Source organism: Dermacentor variabilis, chromosome 1 (genome assembly GCF_050947875.1).
Source record: "Dermacentor variabilis isolate Ectoservices chromosome 1, ASM5094787v1, whole genome shotgun sequence".
NCBI lineage: Eukaryota > Metazoa > Arthropoda > Arachnida > Ixodida > Ixodidae > Dermacentor > Dermacentor variabilis.
The window spans coordinates 149,450,547-149,477,280 of record NC_134568.1 but is presented as its reverse complement, the minus strand read 5'-3'; the positions used below and the strand labels follow the sequence as shown (position 1 = coordinate 149,477,280).

The 26,734-nt window shown below is 47.5% G+C and overlaps 1 protein-coding gene across 1 annotated transcript in view; it reads left to right on the top strand.

Moving 5' to 3' along the window:
• LOC142586269 (uncharacterized) overlaps nt 1-25,975 on the top strand; it is a 163,737-nt gene extending 137,762 nt beyond the window's left edge. Inside the window, exon 2 of the mRNA XM_075697520.1 lies at nt 21,260-25,975. Within this exon, the coding sequence (XP_075553635.1) occupies nt 21,260-21,720 (461 nt within the window). The 3' untranslated portion in view covers nt 21,721-25,975. The remainder of the gene's footprint in view (nt 1-21,259) is intronic.
• The last annotated feature ends 759 nt before the right edge of the window (nt 25,976-26,734 follow it).

The following is a 26,734-nucleotide window of genomic DNA, read 5'->3' as shown; positions in this document are numbered from 1 at the left end:
AGACCCGGAGGTAACGGGCACCAGAAGCATTTGGATGTAAAGTGGACGGAAGCATCAACCGGTCAGCAGTCAAGATAAGCAAGACGCCTTTAGAGTATTGGTGGAAAAAAAGCAGGGAAGAAATTGATATGACTGGATCCGTTCCAGGCGTAGGTAGCGACACAAGGTAGATAGAGAAGTTTTGAGAAAAAAAAGATTATGGACATGTATACAAGAATGATTGAGCGGAAAACTTGACCAGTATACCTGAATAAATCAAGCAGGCTAAGTGACTATTTGTCATCACCCCGTTTCAAAGGAGATGCCAATAGATTCTCATAATAGATAAATGAACGCGTGCAGACCATCGTAAAAAATATGTATAAATATGGGCGACTAGTTCCACAAGCCACTTAAACACTCGGAGTCTGTAGGCTGGCATGCCTTTATAGGCCTGCACCTCTAAGCTCTTTGTCTCAAGTGTCCCTTGTCCCAGCACAACGCCACGGCAGATGGCAAGCAACCACTGCAGACGAAGGGGCAGAGCACATCGGGCTCTCGGCGGGGTCATCAGTTACTGGGACCCAGGGCCAGGTTGTGAACTGTTTAAGGGCCGCCTCAGCCCAATGTCTCCGGATAGAGACTCGATCTACCCGACGGGGATTACGAGCAAGGGAGTAGAAACATGTGGAATTTCAGCACATGCACTGTTTTTGTCCGCAAGATGTACGTGCAACGCTCGGAACCTATACATAGGCTTCAAGCTATAGCGCGCCAGCGTACCTGTTTTAATTTTCAACTGAGAGGTGTCGCTGAAGAGCCGCCCGGCGACACCGACTCAGAAATTGCGTGAGCGACGAGAGGACGGACGTGCGCCCGCGCGTGGGATAAACGAATGTCTCTGGCTTGGACGCCGGGCTTGCGAGATCGTTCTTGCTTCTATACCTCCACGGAACGCGCGGTTTCTCGAAGCGCGCAACCTGTGTCGCAGTAAAAGCTCGCCTTGATGGGGTCTGTAGCCCAAAGATAACGATGTCCGCACTGTCGCGTTCGCTTTGTAGCGGGCCATTTTCTCACGGGCAATCAGGGCCTTTCTCCGCGACCGCAGTTTACGGACGACGGACGGCAGTTGACGCGACAAAAAGTAAAGATGGCGACGTCTACCTTTTCCGTTTACAGTGAAAGGGCATGCGTGGCGCTCTTACCTTTGCTCGCTGTGGAATGTCATTACTTCTCTTTCATTTTGCTCAAGAACCCAGTTACGACGAAGCAAAGTGGGCAATAGTTTAGTTACGCTGCGTTGACCATGACAAATACGCGCCATGTTGCTGTCGCAATAACCTACATGTCTGAGAGCCCGCGCGCTGATCGTAGCTCGCTATTAGAGGGCAGTGCAATAGTATGCTAGTTGACAAAGCAGTGTCGGGCTGTTCTTGCCGTCTTATATGGAGAAGGCAGGGCAACAGAGCGTTTCACGCTTTTTGTTCTTTTTTTAGCACTGCCACAACCATTAGCACTGTATTGGGTGCGAGAGTGGCGAAGAAAGACCTAAACAAGTTAGAGTAGATGTCGTAGGACAAGCACTACGACAGAACAAACGTTTAAGTGTTTTCGTGATTTTATACGTTAAAGAGGGCCTATTGACGGATACCAATGTACAGCACGGTCCAGTGTTAAAGGGAACGCGTACGTTAGCGTAGTGCACGGGTGACTTTTTTTCCTCTGGCAAGTACACAATCGTCGGCTATCGACAGATGACTTGTGGATTTGGCTCTGGCAGCCTTTTACATACATTCGCACCGCATTAACATAGTTTAAGCCACCCCTTAGGCTAGAGTGCCAACAAAATGGATCGGAGTATTAGAACGTTTCCTTTAAAAGTTGACCGCCATCTACCGAGCGCCGCAGGCGTATAGTCACGCCTCCTTACCGGTGAAAACTGGCAATATACACACTCATCGCTTGAAACGACGTTAAGTGTGGCCAGCGCAAAATTAAATTATCATCATCACGTCACTGCGATGATGGGCGTCGTAATAAATAAAGTGCAAGTAAATTACCAGATAAAAGAAGGGAATGCTGCCGGCTTCGAATGCGTAACCTAGGGTAATGGAAACTGACGTTCCTACCGATTGCGCCATAAGGACAGATACAAAGCGCAAAAGCTAAGTCTACGGCCCCGTATTCACAAAAAGCTCTTACACTAGAACTGTTCGCAAGAGACAAATAGCGAAGGCTGCCGGCCAATGGCAAAGAACTTTTCTAACGAACGAAAAGCTTTGGGAATTCTGCATCCCATCCGTATCTCGCGAAGCAGCCGTTGCTGCGCCTTCTGCGAAGGCAGCTACGCCGCCTGACCGCGGCACCAGACACTTGCGTGCTTTGCATTTCCGGCGCCCACTATATTTCTCAGCATTTTAATGTTTCTGAGAGAACCACCATTTAAAGTAGGGTTGGTTGGTATTCCTACTTGTGGTAAAAGGTAAAGCGTGGAGGAATACGATGAGGACAGAAAGAGCTGATATCGCAAGCACTAGCTCGCTAGTAAAGGTTCATTGCTTGAATGCTCAATAAGTATGCATAAATATAAATACTGCCTCCCCCCAGAAAAAACAACGTATAAATAGCCATGAAATAAATTACTGAAGTAAAACCAGCAAGTGATTTAGTGTGCGACAGCTGTTTATACCTTTTTCTTTATGTATTCCGTTCATAATCTCACGCAATTTATTTGGCATTTCGCGCAATAAAGGTGTAGTTTAGTTTGGTGTCAGCTTTTAATTCGTCCTCGTATTTTTTTATTTTATCAATTGCCGTGTTTCTTTGAGAGCTAGGAAAGCTGATTGCGAACGAATAGGTGCGTGGGTTTTGCTCCACTAGCACATCTTGTACACCTTAAACTTACACAGCCGAATTGACGAAGCCTTCTCGGCCCGCATATGCAAAAAACGTTCTACGGTAAAGCCGTTCAAAAAAGCAAATGCCAGGTAATCGTGACTTTGGACATATTACCATAGCACAGGCGGCTGGCCACTTCCAAAGAGTAGTTACATGAGAAAAGCTTTGTGAATTCGGCCCTTTGTTCGTAAGTACTCTTTGACATAGGCTAGCCGCCTTCGCTAATAGTATGTCCAGCATCAGGGTTGGCTTCAATTTTATTTTACGAACAATTCTCAAGTATGAGTTTTTTTTTTAATACGTGTCATATCTTTTAGACCAGATTCACCAAGCTGCGCTCTCGTACGCAGTTTCTTAGCTGAAACATTTTTGCGCTAAACGCGTAACTGCAGTGGCGGTGCATTTAGCTTGCCGCGTCATATGAGAGCAAGAAGGAAACAAAAATTCCTATTAAACGACAAGGAAAGAAAGCATTGCCATTGCGCATTCATCTTACATGATGATAACGCATCAGGCGGCTGTAGAGGAGGATGCTTGCTCTGACCGCCATTCACTGTTCTTTGTTCCTTTTCCGGGTGTCTGCTACAGCGTCGACAAGCGCGACAACGCTTACTCGCTACCTGTGCCATCAGGGAATTGGCATTGCGGATGATAATGAAAAATGGCTCATTTTCTTCTTAGAAACTGTACCATTGCAGAAGTGAGAGGGCCACACCGGGCTATAATTTTTAGCGGTCTCAAGAAATGTGTGGCTACTGCAAAACAGTGTCATGTAAAAAGAATTAAAAATAAATAAAGTGCGCCATAAAAGAAGACTCGTGTATGAGAACATACATCGCTGTCATGACGTTCTCATGCATTCTTTTCTAACTAATTGAACCGTCCATTACCAACCCCAATTTAGAAATTTGCATAGTTATTCAACAAGGCCTTTTAGGCGTAAGCTAGACAGGCGTACACATATGCACAAAATTATTCAAAAAATCAATGGTGGGGTTTAACGTCCCTAAACCGCACAGTGGATTATGAGCGACGCCATAGTGGAAGAAAGCTCCGGATTAATTTTGACCTTCTGGGGTGCTTCAATGCACACCCGAAGCACGGTTCTGGATAGTTATTGCATTTCACCCGCATCGCGAAATGCGGCGGCCGCCGCCCTAATCGGCGCCCACGACCTCGTGCTCAGCAGCGTAACACCTGCGGAGCCGCTGTGGCAGGTACACAACATTATCAAAATAATCGTTTCGGTATTGACGACCATTAACTAGCTACTCAAAATCTGTTGGAGAGCACAATTATAATGTGCAATTTTCAGTTGCGTCACCGACGGGCATTAAAACCATTAGTTCTAGTCCACATGGACAGATTGTGTGGATAGAGAGAGCTTTATCGCGAGACCCACATGGCGCAAACTCGCAAGGATTACAAGCAACCGAGTATGACGTCGTTTGCGCGCATCACATTCAGTACCACATACGTTAGCCACCACTGCATGAAACAGCGAGCTGGGCGACTTTGAAAAAATACCGTAATTACCACAAGGCGTCACCTATATAGAATCCTTAGACGCTGTGAGTACACTTGAGTTAGGTGATGGTAAGTCAAGGGAAAATTTCACATTTGCATTTAAGGAGCAAGTGCTGGGACGGGCAAAGAACGCCGCTTGCTGGACATGAAGGCCGACTGGTTCTCTATTACGAGGTCTATATTTGATCAACCTTTTTATCTGCGAAAGAGGTATGCCAGTTGTTTTAAACTTACTGTTCAATGTATGAAGCCCGAAATTGTATTCCGGGCTTTACGTGCCAAAACCACGATTTCGTTATGAGGCACGCCGTAGTGGGGGATTCCGGATACATTTTGACCACCAGGGAGTGTCTTTAACGTGCCCCCAATGTACGTGACACGGGCGTTCTTGCATTTCGCCCCGATCGAAATGCGGCCGCCGTGGTCGGGATTTCTGTATGAAGCCTGAAATCCTAAGCAAAGTAAGGCGTAGGCTCTACAACTATGTGAATGGATTCCAAGGCTGGGCCAATGTAGCGATTCTATGCCAATGCTATTCCTTTTCACTGTTTGCCAGCGGTCTGAGAGGCGCTCCGCCAAAGTTATCACCAGGATCAGCCTGCCGTACGTGAACGGCGGATGATAAAAAAAAGAGAATAGAATCGAGAGAAAAAGAATCCTTCAGGTAATACTAACCATGTTTGCGACGTTTGATATCGTGCAAAAGAAAAAAAGGCGAAAAAAATGAAGCAACGTGTTGATTCACATGAGTTGCGGCGTTTTACTTGTATAGAATGGATGACTTCGTGACTTGGCCTCGTGACACGTCCCTGACCTCTCCAAAAGCCGCATATAGGGATGATGTAATTTTGTGATTCCATTCGTTCCATACTATTCCTTCTTAGGTCTGCCAATGCCGGCGATAACGTAGGCGATGTACACCTCGGGCCACTGACAAGGAGCGAAAAAGACTAGCATTCGAGTGTAGTCGTTACATTATGCCTGCCTAGGTTTCTCCAACGCTCGATACAGCTCACATATCGAACCGATTTCCTACGAGGGCTTACAGTGGCCACCCAAAAGCAGCGGATCGGAGTATGTGGATAACTTTGAAGCAGTTGTGCATGAGGGGAAGAAATTTCTGCATACAGTGTAAGAATAAAAAACTAAACGAATAAAGTAAGAAGGATGGGCTGAGTTCACAATGCTACTTCGTTCGTAAGTGCTCATTGCCATTGGCCGGTCGCCTTCGCTAATAATATTCCTAGTATCAGAATCGACTGACATTTGCCCTTACGAACGATGCTAGTGTAATATGGGTAGACGCGTTTTGTAGCGTCAACTAAAAAAATTACGCAGTTAAAGACAATAGAAGGCCGAAATCGTGTTTTACAGACACAGCTCTTAAATGTCAGAAGTGTCAACAAGGTTGCATAATCCACCCATGGATTTGGCATGTTTCGATGATTCCTAAATTTCTTGTTCTTTTTCTTTCTTCATGGTTGCCTCAATAACGCATTCCTGATAAAGATTATTTATTTACGTCATTTTCATTGAGATAGAAATTGGAACTTGAGGTTTTTTGCCGTTTATATTGTTAATTTTATGCAGCCAGAGAATAACGGGATGTGCTCACTCCCTGTTTGCTTCACTACCTTGCTTGACAGCGTCACGCGGAAGTGAGTTTGCGCGTAACAGGCGCTGAGGTTGGAACGCCGAGTTTATTGCAGGTGCTTCGTTTTTCCACGTAGTCAGTGCAACATCCGCTAATATTAACTCGCGTTACACAGCGCTTGAATTTTCTGTCCACAAAGAATGTTAACTTAGCAAAGCGATTGTTCTGCGCTATAAGACGAAGGCGGCTCAAGTACGTCCCCATTGACGAGAAACAAATTGGCCAAAATCTTTTGCGACGGAATTTAGTTGAAATGCTCCGTTTCGATTTCGGTCGTGCCGCACGCGCCGTTGGGCGCTCTGCGCGAGCGCAATTTGGCGCGGAGAATCCTCGCCCGCTTCGCGTGAACACCTGGAGACGGGTCTCGCGGCAGCGGCGCATGCGTCGCGGCGAAGTCGTCACGAAGTTCATTTACTGTGGAATGTGAACTGCAGTGCGTGACCGCGTTCGAAAATAGCAGCGCGTCGCCTTCCGGAAAACGCCAACGAATGTTCAACGTTGTAAATGTAATTTCATACGCTAGACGTTACGCCCAGAAATTCTTTAAGAGCATCATGCCGCCCCCCCCCCCCCCGAAAAAAAAAAATATCAGGGCGCTGCATTTCCCTCAGGATACGCTGATGGCGTTATTGACTTTTATGCCATTTTGTGCCGCGGCACTCGTTGCACGTATACATCGCTCTTCGCGCGTATACGTTCATCGCAAAGAGGGACGGAAATGCACATTGCTTAGACCCATTACATAAGGACACTGCTCTTTATTGGTGGTTTGATTGCTAGTTGATAGACTGGTAGTTTTACCTCCCTTTATATATAAAAAAACGATACGACTGAAGCTCAGGTGCGTTGCTACAACCGCAGTGGTGCATGGTTTAGTTAAGGCTATAAGGGCGGAGAATTACATGGAAATAGAGGTGTGGTGGCGAAAGCGCCTTCTTTTATTTTTGTATTTTTAAGCCTTTGTGTTGGTTATTATCAGCACAAATGCGCGGTCGAGTTTGCCTTCCTAAGTTGTATTAATAACTGCTACAGTATGGGAAGTTTGGCTAGGAACCCGCTATCCTAAATTCATTGCCTATAAAGGAAAAACTAGAGAAAAAAAACAGCGAGAGGATAATACAGCGTAAGTGATATAAATAATGAAAGGCTTTCACAGTCACTTGGAGTCAACGAAACGCACTAAAGACATACTAAGAACTTGACATAAAGATGCACATATATACGAATTATGCGTCTTGCATATTGAGCGCATGACCTGTGACAAGCAGTCTCTGCTCATGGTGAAACAGTTGAGTTTACAGCAAAGCGCATAAAGATTTGCTAATGCGAGAAAGTTGTCGTGACAATAAAATAAGGCGGAAATATCCTATACGCACCGTGGTAATCGGTGTAAGTGAAGCGTCGGTAAAACTGCAAGACGAAACGGCGCATCACGACTAAAGACGCGCAGCGGACTTTGGGGACGAACGGGACCCGCAACCGTCGGCCAAGAGAAATGCGACACAGCCGCCACCTCGGCATTTAAAGCGTTCGGACGCCACAAAGCTCTCGCGCGAAAGAACGCACACCTTATCGAAATTGGCGCGCGCGCGTGCTACGGTGGTGCGATCGCAAATCGTTTCAAGGAGCTGCTTGGCGTTGGCACAAGAGAAGTACGCGTGCTGTTGTGATGGTTAAAGCATCGGGTTGCTGTGCTGGGAGACAGAGGCTCGATCCCCCCGTCGAACACATAATCCTGCTTTTTTCTGAGTGTGATCGAGCCAGCAGCAGCCGCCGACGCCACGGACAGCAAAGTCCGAGAGGGCTCGCAAAGAGGACTTCCCGTTAAAAAGAATTTGTCAGTACACACCCCTGTCTATCCGTGCAAGAACAGCTTTCTTAGTTTTGGAGAACGGTGCACTGAAACAAAACACGTGGTATGTACTACAATGTGCAGGTCTCCTTATTTACAGATTACGACGTGTCCGTGGTTTCGGGTTGTCTCCGTTCTCCTTGTTCCACAGCAGCCTGAATCATTCAAGGGGGTGCCGTTCACAAATGAGAGAAAGGGTCTTCGGCACTCTCTTTCACATACGTCTGGTGACGTCAATTGCCTCTTCCTGAATCGTTACTAGGTAGTACACGTTACTTTTCCCAGTTATTTGTGAAACGCAAGTGCTCATGCTACTGCCGAAATACCCCGTGTTGTCGATTTCCGCGCGTTGAAATCACTTGCTACTATGTACATGCGTCATAAATCATGAGTCAATGTAGGGGAAAACCATTATAGAACGTCGCAGTCAACCACTGCTGATTAGATATCCATGAGAGTTAAGCGTTCGGAAAGCGTGCAGGATGTCTGGTCCGAATGAGGCACCACATATAAGCCGGTACTAGCCCATACATATTGTGGCGCAATTTCCACGAGTTGTGGGAGCGTGGCGTTTTCACGTAAGCGTGCGCCTGCGCAGTCCACCGAGGTTGTATGAAAGATTTCCACAGAAAGGGGCTAAGAAAGCTTCGCTTAAAAGAACATCACACCAAACACCCCAAATTGTTGGTTCGTGCGGTCTCTGAACTTGCTCTGAGTGAACGCTTTTATACGACGTGCTCAGCCTGACCTATAAGAGAAGGGCGCACGTCGCCTGCTGTTCAGAACCACACATGGAAGATGTGCTCCCCCTATGTTAAAGCCATATACACCACGGCGCTCGGGACCAGTGCTCATGCCGGACAGTCCGGTGGGATGGAGAGAACCTGCACCTGTTTGTTCGTAGTTAATTATTACTACCTGATGACATGTCAAAAAGAACGCGAACCCTGTTATTTCAGCAACGGCCTCGCCTGTTTCTCAGGTTTGCGTCTTTTCATTAGTCCATTTAGACTTATTGGGCACTTGGTGGAGCATAGCTCTGGAGGGTGACAACGGCAGTTACGCTAACCTCACTGAGCGTTCGTGCGCTGAGTATGCGTTCCCATACGCCACCTAGAATCAGCATGAGCGTACGCCATCAATGAATCGCTGGCCCAGCTTCCGATCGCGTGGCCTATGATTCGCAGCGGCTGCTTACACGAGAGCTTCATTCTCGCGTTTGCTCGACCCAAAAAGTCCCCAGAGAGAAATGCGAGGACTTTTTGCTTTTTGCTGGGAAATCTTGCCTTTCTTGCGTTTAAAAATGTGCCTTTGAGTGAACACTAAGAAGGACGACGCGTTGGTTTCATCGGTCGCCTAAACTTCTGTCCAAACGGGATGATAGTGGCCTATACAGCGTCTGCAATGGCGGAGCGTTAGTTGTTGGTCGTCGGTGGTTGGCCGGTGCCACTGGAGCGCACGCAACATAAGGTTTGCCGCTTCCCAGTGCCTCTTCGGCGTTCAGTTAGTGGCATGGTCGTGGGCGACGGGAGGAGTGCGTGCCACAAGCGCAAGTTCTACCCACGCACCGCCAATCGACGAACAAGAACTTTAGCATAACGGGCAATTATATATTTGTATGAAACCTAAAATTCTATAGTAAAGTAAGGCATAGGCTCTAGGACTATGTGAACTAATTCTAGGGCTGGGCTAATGTAGTGATTATGTCCGAATTCTGTCCACACACACACACACACACACACACACACACACACACACACACACACACACACACACACACACACACACACACACACACACACACACACACACACACACACACACACACAAAGTTTCGTTTAGGCCTGTGGCCCGCAGGAACATCAGCAGCGCTTTCGTGGCGCGCAACGCGCAGCTCTTGCTTTGCCACGAGCCGAGAATGTGCCGCAATTCCAAGCTTGAGTCCCGTTGAAGGTGCAGTGCGGCCTTCAAAGACTGCCTCTTTGACGGGTAGCAGCAGCCGTCGCACAGAACATGCTGGAGGTCTTCAGGGACGTTACATTCAGAGCACATTGGCGAGTCCGTCAGTTGAAACTTGCATTTGAAGTCGTTCGTGCAGGCTATATACATTGAGTCTGATGCTGTCAAGCCAGGTTTGCTCTTGCCTAGTGAGGCCTCGCGGCATATAAAAGTGACAAGATGGATCGATTTCGTATAGGAATCCTCACTAATTGCTTGCACATGTCCAGAGGGATCGCTGTAAACTCCAAGCGTGTGCTACCAGTGTCGACGCGTATTTTGTTCGAGGCATGTATTTGGACCATTTCTCTCGAAGCCGCTGATTTCGGACCATTTCTCTTATGGTTGGACCATTTCTCTCGCGCTTGAACCCAGGCATTGAATGACAATCGACAAGAAAAGAAATTTTTCATGATGGCTCCGTCGGCATAGAAGAGCTTTATCTCACCGGAGCACGCTCCGCGCCACAGGACCACTACCTGAAGCAAGCGGATGACCCCGCACTCTGAACTTGAAGAAACTCTTGCTGCAGACGCACTGCAACCGATAGGCGTCTGCTTTCCACAATGGTTCCGACACTTGATCTGTTTTTCGGTAGGCCGAAGCACGCCCTCAAGTCGTTTGCTTGCATACGCGTGAGCGCTTTTATGCGGTTTGGGGAAAAGCCCTCTGGCATATGAACGCTGTATCACAGGAGATCTTCACAGAGAGCCGTATAGGTGCATATTAGTGCATTCAAGAGCAGCCACCAGTGTTACTTGATAGCAGATGGAAGATATTCGCTTATGATCCAATTCTTTTCCTTTGGTATGTCCACGTCATTACTCTGTCGATTGCCACGCCCAGAAACGTGTGACTTCACACATACCGAATGGGAGAGTGCGCAACCTAGCTTTAATGTGTAGCGCGAGACATCATGCTTATTGAAAGCAGTGGCGGTAGACTTATCTGGTGACATCGTTAAACCTCGTGCAAATAGAAATTTTTCAATAGAATTGCTAGCCTTCTGCAATATTGCATGTAGGAAACGTAGGTTGGCACCACAGCCCCCGTATACGGATGTCATCTGCATATAAAGAGATTTCAACCGATGTGATACTGCAATTCTTTAGTCTAATGGGAGAGATGTTGAATAAAGCCGGACTTGAAACACCGCTCTGGGGAATTCCTCGATGCACTGTGTGCGGCGCTGTGGCACTTTCTTTTGTGGACATGAAGACTGACCGATGAGCGGGGTAGCCTGAGATCCAGCGGTACATACGACCACCAACTCCAAAACACTTCAGTGCCTACAAGAGAGCCTTGTGAGTCGCGTTTCTATTTGAACATTTTGTATTTAAAAACGCGTTTAAGCTAGAGCATCGTATGCAGCCTCCACAGCTGGCTCAAAGCAGCGCCTGCAGCTGCTGCGATAGCTGCCAGAGCATCTAACACAAGAGAAAGTGGCGCCAAATGCCTAAAGCTCTTTGTTCGTAACTGCCATTGGCCGATCGTCTTCGATAATGATATATTAGGCACCACAATTAGCTGGCATCTATTCTTAGATGCCAGCTAAAGATGCCAGATGATTCAGATGTAAGACATTTTAAAGCGAAGCTTTCTTTGAGAGATACTCTAGGATCTGACTTGCCGTAGTCGTTTGTTGTCTGCGAGTAGGATCAGTCACTACTCTATGCCACAAGAACGGCTCATGTCGCGATGACGCACGCGCTTCCACCAATGAGAGTGGAGAGTTCAGTCATGTGAGCCAAAGCTTATTTTCCTGCAACACCACCAGATGGCGGTGCTTTCCGCGCATCACGGCAGTATCGTCTAGTAGCGTAAAAGTTGCGCCGCGGCACGAACACAACCTTCCGTTCCATTCTTCCCGCCTTGGCTGCGCGGGCGTTTGCCGGTGCGTCGGGCTCTCTCTCGCAACAAACAAGGGGACACGCGGTTCCATCTGACCGCGTTTCTGTCGCTGTGCCAAGCTCGCTATCTTCGCGACTGTCTATACTTGGTCGCCTCCGATGCTGAAACACGCGAATTTGGGAAGTGATCATTCTAGAATATTGCCCCTGAAGAAAACTTACCGTTGCCCTTTTTTATCGTGATGTGCCGTTTTGTCTTGTCGGCTAATCAAGGCTTCGCTTACATAGTTGCCACAGTGCGTGAGATTAGGAATTTTTTTCGTCAATACGGGCCCTGATTTTAAGAGAAAGTCACATTCACAGAGCTTTTCGTTCGTAAATGCTATTTCCCAATGACCGGCTGCTTCTGCTAAAAACATGTCCAACGTCACAACTGAATGGAACCTGGGCCGGTATTCTGTAAGTGTCCACCTAGCGGACTGTCCATTTTGTCTGCTGTTGAAGTGCTGATTGGCTGGGCCGGGGTACGCACGAGAAGGAGACCAGCCTGTCTCTTTCTCGTTCGTGCAGTTGCAGCCAAACAGCGACGGCAGAAATGGACATTCCACTAGGTTTACACGTACAGAAGACCCCTACCTGCTTTTACGAACAATGCTGGCGCAAGTATATTTTTGGGAATACCGATGCACAACAAGAAGCCCTCGCTCACTACAAGCCACAGAAAGAGAACACTTGCTCGGGGGCAACGCGAGGTAAGCAATAGAAGAAAACTATTTCGTCGGCATTTTTCTTTTGAAGAATCCTATGGACTGTCCAGCGACTCAGTACAGTGAGACGTCGACGGGATGGAAAGGTCACTTCGTAACGCGATGCGGGCTGTAAACAATTTTGTTGCGGCAGCGCCGCTTCTCTCTGTTGCTGTGGGAAAGCGCGGCGCCGTCTCCGCGGCTATGACTGGAAGAGCCCCGTTGCGCGCGTATCCCGCTGATGTAGCGACGATCGCCGCGTACTGCGACACCGGAGATGCGGCCTCGCGCGCGGTCGCTGCGCGCGGTGCCTTTTGGTTTGTCTACGCTGGGAGCGGCAACCGAAATAACTTCCACTTTGGTGGCGTCACTGGCGAGTGTGACGACCGGCGCGGCTGCATTGTACTGCGGCTGTGGCCTCGGTGGCCCGTTGTGGGTGGGGGGACACATGATCGTTGCCGCGAGTCGACCGCGCCACTTGCAGAGGCTCCAGTGTCGCGGCGGCAGCGACGCAGTCGTGGCGACATTTCCGGAGCCCTCCCGTCGAGACCGCCATCAGCTTTTGTTTACGCGCTGCCTTCGGCGGTTTTATTCTTTCCTTCACTTATATCGGGTGCGTCCGTCTTTGTTGTAAATCACGTGAGAAACAGGGCGGCTTGGGCGCGCGCTGTTGCTAGATCGGTCGCCGCATCGCGCGCGGCCAGCGCCGTGTGGGTGCTCCCCGCGTATTCGGTTCCTGACTGGGACAGCAGCCTCCCACTCTCACAACGCCAGCTACAATAGAATACGAAGGAAACGGGCCGCTCGCCCACTGCCGACGCTGTCCCCATCTCGGCAATGCACGATTTACTTTCTTTTTGCATCGCCTCTGAGCCACGGCACTGATACGCTGTTTGTTAGTCCGATATTAGTTTCACTCGACTGTTTACCGAAATTTAATCACTCAAATATGTTCGCTTGCAGAGCAAGCAAGCTTAGTATATCTGGGCCACTTGTCTGTGTCAGCAATTAATGTTTCTGACCCATCTGTGGCCTTTGAATTTCGTGGCGAATATAGGAAGACCATGAAGCCTTCTCATCAGAAAACAAGAACGACAATGAAGCTTAGAGCATGCAATACAACTGCATTCGGTCTAATCATCCTCCGGTGAAGAAACAATACGGCTTTGCATAAATTACGAAGCAATGACGGGGATAAGTAGTGCATGGCGTGTATAATGCCACTGTGTAATGCCACTCTTATCAGCCGCTGTTCACGGCCCGCTGATCCCGTTAATAACGAGGGTGGATCGTCACACGAACCACTGACGAAGCGCAACAAGGAATGGCATTGGAATAGAACCGTTACATTACCCCCACTCAGTATTACATTAGTTAGGACCAGTGGCGTAGCTAGGTCGTCTGGCACCCGGGGCCCATAGGTCTTCTGTCACCCCCCCGGGTGCAGACGAGGAAGGCGAGGATATAGACAATTTCCGGGTGTCTTCATACGTATATGACACCCCCCCCCCCCTCACTGGCCCCTCGCACCCGGGGCCCACGGCCCCCCGGCCTCCCCCCCCCTCTCCCGTTACTACGCCACTGGTTAGGACTCAGAGTTTTCGACAGAATCGATTGCTTTTAACGTCTCGAGGCACCAAGGGGACTATGAAAGACTCGGTAGTGGAGTGCTCTGGGTAGATTTTTGACGATCTGTGGTTTCTTAACGGACACATAAAGCGTGCTCCACGGTTATTTTTTACCGTGCACCATGCTCCCACTGAAATACGGCCAGGAATCGGTATCACTACCCCGTGCTCAGCAGCACAACACCATAGCCACCGCGGCGGGTAGTTCATGTTACTGTGCTTACAGGCACCTTGTGGCTGTTATTCAAACGTTTGCATTGTAATTGAAAGGTTGGTTGTTCAACTACGACTTAGCATGCAGTGCTTACACTCTTAAGTTGCAACACCGTCGTTAAGCAGAGAGAGAGAGAGAGAGAGAGGGTGGGAGGGAGAAAGCCAGGTCGCACCTAGTTGGCTGCCCTAATCGCGAGGAGAAGAAAAGGTGCGAGAGGAGGATAAGAACTGAAGAACGACAGTCAGTGTGCGCACACCAGCAGGTGAATGTTCACTCACGTATAGTACAAAGCGTTTGCATAGTCCAGTTGCCGTGAAGAAGCGCATTAACGCTTTAGTGGCCTTATGCTGACTAGAATTCCTCGGCCAAGGGTCAAGTCTGTCGTCTAAGCGGCTGAGAACCTATCCCACAACATATCGTTGACAGTTGAAGCATATAAAGACATTCAACAAGAGCGGACATACAATAGAGCCCAGCGGACGAATTGACTGCAGCGCACCAAGCGGCTAATGTGAAAACCTGAACCACACTTCCGATTTCGGCTTCGGGCGCGCGCGTTTTGAACGCTAGCTGGTACGTGTTACGCCGGCTGCGCTGATCGGCGTGGCATTTCCTTTTTTTTTGCTTCTTCTGCTCAACCGCGGGGTGTCTTTGTGCGGAAATGTCTTTTCTATTTCGTAAAATAAATATGATTATGAGCGATCTCACAAGTCTCCATTGAATCTGTCCTCTGTGCGACATAAAGCAGACGCAAGACGCCTTGTGAAATGAGAACATGTTTATTTTGGTCTATAAGTTATCTCCGGCCATTTTGTGCGTTCATTCAATGTTGTGGCACCAGGTAAGCAGCAGTAGTTCCTGTATGAAGCTCCACCGGACGGCATTAGCTGAAAAAAAGTAAATTACAAGCATGTATCATTTCGATATTTAGATGTTATAGGAAAACTGCGTGTAAAGGCGAAATGTGCGAACGTGGTGAATGGGTGACATTACGAACAAAGACAATTCGCTTTTACAAACAAGGCGTAGAAAATACTCGACTTCATCCCAAACAATATCATATATAAAATATCACAAAAACACCTGATTTCCAAGCATATTCCCCCATTCCCGGGCCTTTGTTTTTGATCTTTAAGAGCACAAATACACGGGTGACTCCACGTTTTCGACACAACTTGGCCTCAGCCGACGCGATGGTACGCCATACGTTAACAGTGGTGACCACAACCATGCTAGTCGCTCGCAGAATGTCTTCTACTCGCACTCAAGACAAATGCGTGGGCGCAAATCCTTTCAGTCGTTCAGAAGTCGGAATTTTCGATTTACAAGTTCCCGGTTTTTGAGCTGCTCGGCGTTGTCTTTTGCGCATATACTGCCGGCGGAAGCAACACACTATCGTTTTATCACTCTTGGCATCGCTCGTCGCGTTTTCGACAAGAGTGAGTACCGAAAGAATGTATATGTCGCTGGGGGGGGGGGGGGGGGGTGCATAAAAAGCGTCACAAACTTGGTCCCATAAGATTCAGTTAACGCGAAACTAACCGACATTACGCTAGGTGCGCCACAGCGGCCGACCTGTCTTTCGTTCCGACATGTCTTTCGCTAACTGCGTCACAACGCCCTGTGCGGCCAGCGTGCCCAAAGATTACCCCAAAAAGTACCTAAATAAGTTACAATAATGTTGGGGCCTATAGAAGGCGTCACAAACAAGTCCCAGTAAGATTCAGTGCACGGCTAACTAACTGCGCCTCAACGGCAGAGCTGTTTTTCGCTGACTGCGTCACAATGCTCGGTGCCATGCCCTAAGCCTAAATTGCTTGAAATACAGTGCAGACTGTCAAACAATATTTCTCACCTTGCCGGGGTTCAACAGCGCAGGAGTGCCGTGTCGAAGTGCAGCCGGAATGCAAAAATAAGCTGACAGCCCAAGCGACCACAGCTACATAAAAAAAAAAAAGACAAACGGGACGCCGAACAGACAAACGCTCACATGCGCAGCTGGCCTCGCTTGCTTTGGCGACGTGTCTGGCGCATGGAGCATGAATCTGGCGCGTAATTGACTTGTCGCTAGGTAACTCAAGAAAAATAAGTCGCAAAGTATAAGCTCATTTATACAGAAATCTTTTTACTTTTAGCGGGAAAGAAAAAAAAATAAAACATTGTTAACTTCGTTTGACATTCTTTTTTTCTGATGCTTGCGTCAGCTAACGGCTGATGTGAATACTAGCGTGGTGTATTTCCTGTTGCAGTTTTCGCCAAGTGTCCGCTCTTGTTGAATTCCTTTCTCTATGGTTAAAGGATAGACGATCGCACAGTATGTGCTCCATGGTGTCGTTACGTGCGTGCACCCACAAGAACGGCACGCCACATCGTTGGCCATTCCGATGAGGAATAAATAGGCGTTCGTAAATGTGACATCTAACAACATCCGATAGACTAAAGTTGTTTCCCGACGGAAGAGTCCGGGTGGCAAGGGAAGTCGCAAAATCAGGTGACAGCTAACACAAGCGGGAATTGGCGTAATCTAGAGAATGCCGTTGTTCAAGCCTGACATAACGAGCAAGCGAGTTCTCGACAAGGGTATAGGGTTATAGGAAAAGGGTATAATCGAAGCTTTCTTCATAAAAGTGCAGGCAATAAGTGCGTTAGCACACCGTCACTAGCATTAAGTGACAAAGAAATGTCATTCATAAATGGTAGCCGGTAATCGCCGCTAAGGTTAGAACGCGCAGCTGCCTCACTTGGTTGGATACTTGGATTACGCCTGTAATGCACGCGTGCTCATATATACCTGCCATGATTATTCAGTACAGATCATTGGCATAGGAGCAGTGTTAGCTCCTATCACCCCTGCTTAGCTCTACTGTGATTATTTTTCACTTTGGTTTCTTGTATAAAATTGCGTGGTTTCTGGTGAATAAACAGGTGGAAGTTGGCGCCCGTATATGTCGTTTGTCGTCCGTATATGTCGAGCCACTGCAACTCTCGTTGCAGTGGCTCGCTAAATTATGATGTGTGTGTCGCTAAATTATGATGAACTTTTTCGCAGGGCAAACTTCAGAGTTTGTAGTGCTGCCTTGGAATTGCTGCGTAGAGAAGTTACAGTGGTGATTGCACCAAACATTCGTAAGCTGCGCATTACTGTCCATTGAATTCGGGCTTTGTATGTGGTCTGACCATTGCATATATGATATGTCGGTCTAGAATCATCTGGAGGTCGAAAGGTCGAACAAAGAAGATAGTAGGGCCTTCCATGCAGGTCATAGTGGACACGATCTGCGTCATCGGTATACGCCGTACACGCAATTCAGGCGTTATGCTCTATCGCGTTTCGTTCAAACCACATTGCGAAAATTGTGTTTTTTTACGAAGTTTTTGAACTGGGACAGACCAAAGTTTCCGGCAGTATCACAGCGTTATTAGCAATATACTGCTGCAACAAGGCGCTCACACGTTTGAATGACTATTGCTCTTGTTCGTTTTTTTACACACCCTGTGTTTTCATTAGTACTCAGACAGAGAGAGAGAGAGGGGAATTATTATGGCGGATATTATGATAGGTCAACCTGAATCAAAGTTGTGAGTGATTACTGAGCATTGGGGAAGGGGAATGGGAGTAAAATGAAAGAGAAAGAAAAATGTTGTTGAAAACCAAAATGATGTTTTTTTTTAAAATTAGAACTGCAAAATCTATTCCAGCATCACTCTCGCGCGGAAATTCGATGGCAGCCTTAAGAACATCCCGTCGATGTGAAGGGTTCGGCCAAGGTCTAAGAGAAAATTTTTTGACGAAAGTTGACTACAGAAATTCAACAGATGCACTACCAGTGACTGTCTTTCCACTGCATGCCTCAGGCTTAACGCAATTTTCGCAGTCCAGACTGCCTGCATAGCCGATAAGATGGAGGCACCACCAAGTGAATGAAAGAATTATGGAGTTTATTGGCGCAAAGGCCAGATGTGGCCACACCGAGTGAACACTACACCTTTCTGTAACCTGTGCAGAAAGCTTGCATGACTTCTCTTGATGGTAGGCGGAAACATCATTCGTGTGTCTGAGTCGATTCTACAAAGACTGCTATTAGAGCGACTTGGCTGCATACAGTATGCCCCGCTAATTTCAGCCATTGTATTACAGTCCGGGTTTGTACGGTATCCACTTTAGTTTAACAGATGACCTCAACTGAGATGACACCGTTCTCAAACAGGGGACAACGGAGATGATGTTGCCAAGTGGCGGTTTTAGTGCACGGGCACCCGGTGACAGTCTTGTTTCTTGCGCAGCACTTCCGGCTCACCTCCTGAGAAGACCAGGGACGAAAGTCAAAATAAATCAGAAAAAATAGTACAGTACAAAATTCATGGGTTTCACTATAGATATGATAACAGAACGTAAGTTTAGTTACAAGATGAGTTACTGAAGTGTCTGGAATAATTATAATTAATTAGAAATCACTGATTACTGCACACCAAATCACAGAATCGTAGACTTTAGAGACCCGTCATGTGAGCACGAATTTGGTGAAATTCCTGGAAACCCGGCAGTAGAAAGCGGAAGTGATGACATCACTAATGATGTCACACACAAGAAGGTGGCATGATGTTTAACCGGCTAATTAAGGGAAAACAGTGGTCGCCTGGCATAGACTGAACATCTGCCTAGCAGAGCGGATGCGACGTCATTCCCTCCTCTCTCGCTTCACATCTCCCGGCGCACCTGCTTGCTTTGCAAACTCGCTCGCATGCTCACAACAGCTGCTCGCGCGCGCTCGTTACATGCTCTGACGTCAGCACCGGAGAAGGCGCGCACGCTGCTCTTCCCTCCTGGCCCTCTCTCGCTCCTCGCCCGCATATCGTTCCAGGGAAAAGACGTTCGCTCGCTTAACCGGAACACCAACGCGGAGGTGCGAGTGCCACTAAGAGACACCTAGGGTCGCCGACCACTTTTTTTAAATCTTACACATAATGCAATTCGCGCTCCTGTTGGTCACGTTAGCAGCCCAGAAGTTTCTTTGTAGCGTTAAGCATTATATCCTTTATTTAATTTGGTGCAATGTTGTAAAGGTAGGTTTTCTTTGCGAGCCCTCCCGGACTTTCCTGAGCGTGACTATTGGATGCTGACGTCTTGCCGAATAGCTCATAGTTAAAGAAAAACAATTGAATTACGTAGTCGAGCGTGGGAGCGAACTTCGGTTCTCCAGTAGAGCAGCCCGATGCCATAGCCATTAGGCCACAATCGTACGTATATAGTATTATCGTGCCAGCGCCAACTGGCTCCTCGAGATGAACGCCGCGTGTGTCCCATTGCGTAACACGGCTGCACGAGAGCATGTGCGTGCGCGCTAGTTTCCATTACGCGCCACATAGGCTGAAACGAAATGGGCACACTTACAGCATTTCATTAACCAGTTCACGAAAGCTTCGCTTCACATAGATTCCAAAATGTGCTTCAGAATAGCATTATATATATATATATATATATATATATATATATACACACACTGGAGGATGTCCATGGTGAGGTGGACGGGTCCAGGGACTGTATATCCATCGCTGAAAGGCAGGAGGCGTTCCCCTTAGGTTTTAAAGTGAAAAAAGGGGGAAAAAAGCGGCCACAGTACGGAGAACATCCACCGTGTTTCTTCTTATGTTGCAAAGAGAGCCACTTAAATAAGTTGGAGCATTAAAAAAATCATGAGTACAAAATGTCTGATAGGGAATACCTTTCTTGTAACGGTTTCCTGTTAAACATTACATTGCTACTCGTCGGGGTGGTTTCGAGGCTATGGCATTCTGGCGCCGAGTACGAGGTTGTGGGTTCTATTTTCGGCTGCGGCGGCGCATTCCGATGGAGGCGGAATGCAAAATCACTCGTGTGCTTAGATATATGTGCACGTTAAAGCCCCCCAGGTAGGCGAAATTAATCGAGAACCCGCCTCCCACTAGGCGTTCCTCATATCCCATGAGTTGCTACTCTCCTTCTCATTTTTTTTTTGTTTTTGTTTCTGCAAGCAGTGCAGGAAGGTACAACATTTGGACACTGATACTGACCCACAGTAGCTCCGTGCACTCTTGCAAGTTGGAACGCGGCATGGCATTGACCAGCAGCAAGCAATGCCAGGCGCTGATTGTTTCCTCCATTTGGAGCTGCATGTACGTAATCCTGTTGGATCAGTCTTGAGGCTTTCTTTCTTTTTTTCTTTTCTTAGCTGCAAAGTGGTAAAGGGTTTTCCGCATTTTACTTAATACAATTTTTCAGCGCCAGTGAAACGGAGCAGTGAGAATCACGAGCCATGGTGCGCTGCTGTTCATCCTGTTTGAGCCTGCTTTCTTCGAGATAACCCGGCTTCTGCCTGCCCTCTACAGCGCTCATAAAACAAACAAACAAACAAACAAACAAACAAACAAACAAACAAACAAACAAACAAACAAACAAACAAACAAACAAAAAAAGAAAACCGCCGTGGTTGCTTAGTAGCTATAGTGATGGGCTGCTAAGCACGAGGTCGCGGGATTGCATCGTGGCAACGGCGGCCGCATTTCGATGGGGGCGAAATGCGAAAACACCCGCGTAGTTAGGTTTAAGTGCACGTTAAGGAACCCCAAGTGGTCCAAATTTTCGGAGTGCCCCCTACGGCGTGCCTCATAATCAGATAATGATTTTGGCACGTAAAATTCCATAATTTATTTAATTTCTTAAAGGAAATTCGCATTACAGGAAACGAATTTCAGCTACAGTTCGCCTGCCGGTTTCTTCTAATGCGAGTGCATGGGGTAAGGCGAGATGACGGGCACGTGTGTGTAGCTATTGTGCAACAGTGAGGTTGCATCTCGCACGCGAGGTGGCGCGCGTGAAGGGGAAGCCCAGGGGCGCTCGAGACTGAAAACTGGGCGTTGTGCTTGCTGTTTGCAGGCCGCGCACAGGATGGGTCCGTTCGCATTGCTGGTGGCTCTGCTGGTGGTGCAGCTTGCGGTGTCCCCGGTCTCCAGTGGGCTCTGGGAGCTGGCCGACCGGCCGCCGAGCCCCAAGCGCGCCCTGGGCTTCTTCTTCGCGCAGTCCGTCAACCAGGAGCCGCCCGAAGGTGCCGCAAGGCTCGTCTCCTACCGACCGAAGACCCGTCCGCTGCGCTGGGGCTGACTGGACGCGCAACCGCTGGCCCACCGCCCCCGCTCTCTCTCGCTTGCTCCTCGGCTCCCACCACCCCCTTGCGCCCACCCCGAGACGGCCCCGTCTCGTGCGATGCAGCTCGGGGCGGCAGGAGAGTGCGTGCACCTGCTCCTGCTGGCCGCGGACAGGGCGCAGCGCCAGGCAAGTCGCGCTCCTCCGCACTGGGACTCCAGCTCAGCTGCGTACACAAGTCGCCCCTGATATAGCTTTGCAACGCTAGATGCTCCGGGACGCTGAACGTGACCATTACCTTGCCCACAAAAGCTTATGAAAAGAAAGAAGACGACAAAGCAGCGCCCCCAGTTCTGGCTGCTGCGACTCCCTCCTCATAACTCCCTTTCCACTGGAAGAAAAATAGGACACCGCTAAGGAAAGCCCAAGTCCTCAGAAACAAAACCAACAAGTTTATCTCGGTCACCAGCGTATCACCTGTGTTTTCGGAATGCTTATTTGTTCCCATTTATTCGTTTGTCTTGCTGCTGTGTTGATGCTTTGAGACGCGCAATCCTTGCCTGCAATTACTAAAAACGCTATTTTTTGTAGAATGACTGCGTTTGTGTGAAATAGTCAAGTCTTATTTCATGCCGATTTACGTATGTTCATGTCACTGGAAGCCACCACTTGATTCGTTCGCACTTGAGGCGAAGTGGCCACAAGTCAGAAGTGGCTTGCATGCGGCCGCATTATTCCGAGACTATATCGGTGGCAATGTCCCTAAGGAGCGCCCACGTGTAGGCTTTAATATATTGCATGGATGCATTTGTTTTTTACAATACGCTCCAAAAAGCGCGACTTGGATTTCCTTTCGATTCTTCGAAACATCAGGTTGAAGTGCATATTAGATTCTTTGATTGTGCTATCACATTAACAGACAGTTTTAGTTTAGCGTTTGCAACCAAACGCAAACGCATTACGTACGTAAGGAAATAGCTTTGTCATCACTACGCATGCTCTGAACGTTATTGGGTTGCTGCGGTTTACGTGCGCTATGATAACGTACGTTATTTGGCGAGTTTAACGTTCGAATGTTTACATACGCTAAGAAATGGCATTGTTGAACATGGGCGGCACCCATGGCTCCCGCTCCAGACTGAATTCTCATGACGGTACTCGCGTGGATCGCCAGTAACTATTGAAATGAGCTTTCGCTTTTTCTGAACTCAACTGAAACGTTAGTTATCAGCGCAGAACGCGTCCAATTTCTGAGATCGTTCGGCGATTCCGGTGACCGAACGCCTAACGAGACGCGTCGGCATAGCAACAACAGGATGACTGCTAATGAATTGTCTTTGCTTAGATACGTTTTGCACGAGGCATCAGATGGCGCCCTGTTTCATAACACCTTCCTTACGTTTGCTTTCCCGTACGCTAAACTAAAAGTCTCGAAAGGACACGCACCGTAACGTCCCTCAGAGGTGATTACGTTTAACGTACGTAAAGCGACAAACGCTATTCTAAAACTGCCTATTGTTCTCTTCAGGTAAAGACGCTATTATCCAGTTGCTTCAGTATATTTACTGTTGTGATTCAAATGCCATTAACGTAGGCATTGAGGCACAGGTATTTGTACGCTCCTCCCACTTCCGCATCTCCTTCAGCTATCGGAGAAGCTTTGTCGTTGCATGCTGGATGGGCTGAGCACGTCGGACGGGCCTTGATAATGTGAATGTATGCACTTGTCTACAACAGTGTGGTTGTATTTTCGCGAATGTTTGTGTGCAGGCTTGTGTGTGTATTCAAGCGAATTGCTAAAGGGGCACATGCATGGGCCATATGCCGAAGACCTCACATTTCGGAATTTCACTACTTGTCTTACAAGACGTATACATCCTACAACTTGTTGAATAGATTCCTAATATTTTTTAAGATAGAAATTCGTGAAACAACAGAAAGGCCTTATCGCCTTTAATCTTTGCGAAGAGCGTTCATGAAGGTAAATGCGATGCATTATAAACTGAAAGAGTTAGATTAGGCAGCCTCAAGCCTAACTTCGCCGACCTATAAACAGATGGGGCACACTGGGAATACAAAACAAAGAAAAAGGATCAACAAAACGAACACCCATGCTTGGTCAAAAAAGCAAACGTTGGTTCCAGCGCGATATGTAGTGCTACAAGGCGTCTACTGAAACACTGACCGGTCAGCGAAGAACCCTGTGATAAGCCAACTGTAGGCCCCATGGTGGGCGTCACATCAACAATCTGTTCCAGATGCAAGAAATCTTGTAGCCAGTTTCTCAAACCACCAAAGCATATTTCACCGGGGACGCATTTGGAAACGCTGTTACCGTTGGAAAATTACCATGTCACATAGTATGCTGCAGTCATGCTCTTAAGCACCGACACAGCGTTTATGAAGAACGTCAATCAGGTTTTTCTGGACATGGCAACACTAACAGATCCAGGCCCTTTCGATTTTCTGCAAGGTATTATGTGGGAGCACTCCAAGCTCCGCGATAGGAGCAGATCATTACGTTTTAGATTTACATTGGACTGACTGAAACGTCCGGAAGTCATTTTAGTACTATCTTTGAAGATAACTTAGTCAATCCGACTGTGAGGCAAGAAACTCTCGGACACAAAATGAACCGAACGCTGGCGCCCACAATGAGACGAGCCGGAATGACCGGATTTAGGATGCGCTGGAGGTTGCCTTCGTGCGGTTTGTCGGAACCACGCTGGAAGTTGCACCAAGGGGCTGTTTCGTGCAATGTGCTTGAAAAAGGGCATTTTGTGAAACGCCTACAATGTTGGAGAACTGCTGCGCTCCTTTAACAGCAACGAAACAGTTTGGGGGGTGGGGGGTGCATGGGGAGGAACACCAACAGGAAGAATGCAAGATGGTCGCTATGGCCATTTGTTGTGGTTATACCGTGGTTTGTCGTGTTAGTTAAACCCTGTTTCTTGCCCTTTCGTAAAGAATGGATGCAGAAGAACAGCGTCTAGTGTAGCGCAAAGTAATGAAGAAACAGACAAATATTGGTAGTTATCGAGAATGGGCCATTGTGAACTTCACGTGCGTCGCATTAGAATGCTCGCAGCTCAGTTCACATGTAGTTGTGCTACAAGTAGCTCATGCTGGCGTATGCGTAAACATTCGACTCAGTAATCTTAAGAACGGTTGTTTTAGTTTTGTTTAAATGAAGCGGGTCCCAGCTGCAGAGCAAGTTCTTCATTTTTTCGAGGTGTACACAGTGGCGACCACTTTGTGCCGGTGAGCGCGCTCAGGGCTATCTACGCTTCTTATCTCTATTCTCACAGACACTTTAGCAAACGTCCAAATATTAGCATATGTTTTGCACATAAAAAGATTGGTTATGGGCGTTGTGGTTACATAACAGCGCTTTGTGTGTTTGCATGGTAGCATGTGTGAATTATCGCGCGGAAGATAAAGTGGCAACGATGATATAGTGATCACTGTCTACAAGTTTTTTTCCCCAGTTCTTGCGTATTAACAAAAATTACGATATAACTAATATTGGCGCCAACCGCTGTGGTTGCTCAGTAGCTATGGCGTTAGGCTGCTGAGCATGAGGTCGCGGGATCGAATCCCGGCCACGGCGGCCGTATTTCGATGGGGGCGAAATGCGAAAACACCCGTGGTACTTCGATTTAGGTGCACGTTAAAGAACCCCAGGTGACCCAATTTCCGGAGTCCTCCACTACGGCGTGCCTCAGAATCAGAAAGTGGTTTTGGCACGTAAAACCCCACAATTTTTTAATATTGACGCCAACTCGGATAACACCAACGGGCTAAAGTTGCAACGGTACTCGCGTTTTGTTTGTATATACAGGTTTCGTTTTTTTTTCCTTTGGTGTCTACCCTTTTTTCTGTCCAACTGAACTTTCCTAGCCAGATGCCTTATTCAGAGTTCGGAAGACTGCCCTTAGCATTCTGTAAATTAAAAAAAAAATAATTCTGAAAAGCTCAGTTATTTGGACGGGTTTCACAACTTGAAGCTATCTGTGTCGGGACATACATAGGCGCTGACTACGGGGGAGGGGGTGGGGGTCCACGGCCCACCCCCTGCAGGTGATTTCGAAGCCCCCCCCCCCTTCCCCCTCTTTCTAAAGTGTCATTAGCAGAGTTCTTTTACCCACATCCTTTGAGGTTTATTTTGAGTTGTTTCTACCTTTTCAGTTAAAATGTTATTGCGGCTAGAAGCTTACTGCATCATTGTTGGCGCGGACGTGCACGGCTTTTAATTAATACCTTCGCTTTAATTCTGCAATTCCTGACAGTAGGAGGACAAGAGCGTTAGAAGCACCAGTGGCGGCTACCTTACCCATATTTTTTCGCTTCAACATTTTTTTAATATTCCAGTGTGAACACCAAGCACAGACAAAATACATTCAAATATGTACGCAGGACAAAGTTTATTATATTTTTAAGGAGAAGGAGGTAGCCAAAACTAAGGATTATTTCTAATGGTATCGGCAGCCTATGGCTAGAGAATGAATATTTCTTGACCCTGAATATATATATATATATATATATATATATATATATATATATATATATATATATATATATATATATATATATATATATATATATATATATATATATATATATGCACACCCACTTGTATGTTGAGGAAGCACGTATGAAAAAAAACGATGTTTTATTCCCTACGTTTCGGCCGGGGTCCGGCCTTCGTCAGAGACGAAGGCCGAAATGTTTAGCCGCCATTCATCGTCTTCACTACAGTTTCTTTAATTGCTGTAGCAGCAGGGGTGTTATTACCTTCATCTCTCAAAACAAAACAGAACAAAGCTAAACTGACAACAGAATAGAGCAGAAAAATATGGCCGAGAAGGGATTAACAACGCTACACAGTGCTGACTGCAGTGCCACATCCGATCCCGGCAATGTACAACAACGGGCACCATCGGCCGTGCGAAATTGATTATGCAGAGAATTTCCGTTTACAACGCGAAGCACAAGTGTCGTAGATCACTTTCATCAGCGCACAACCCAGTGCTTCACGCAGCAGGGTGGCTAGTGTATGAGGGCCTGTATACACCCTCGTGTTAATGCTTAATCAAGTTGACATCCTTTAGGTCAGATTTTTTAACGGTTATGGTCAGACAAGTTTGGCGAATGACAAAGTTCGACGCGAAGCTATAACGCTCAGCTCTTCCTTTTGTCTTAGTCGATGCCAGCATGTTTGGGGAACTCGAGGAGTAAATACCGCCGTTGATAGCGCAAGAGGAAGCT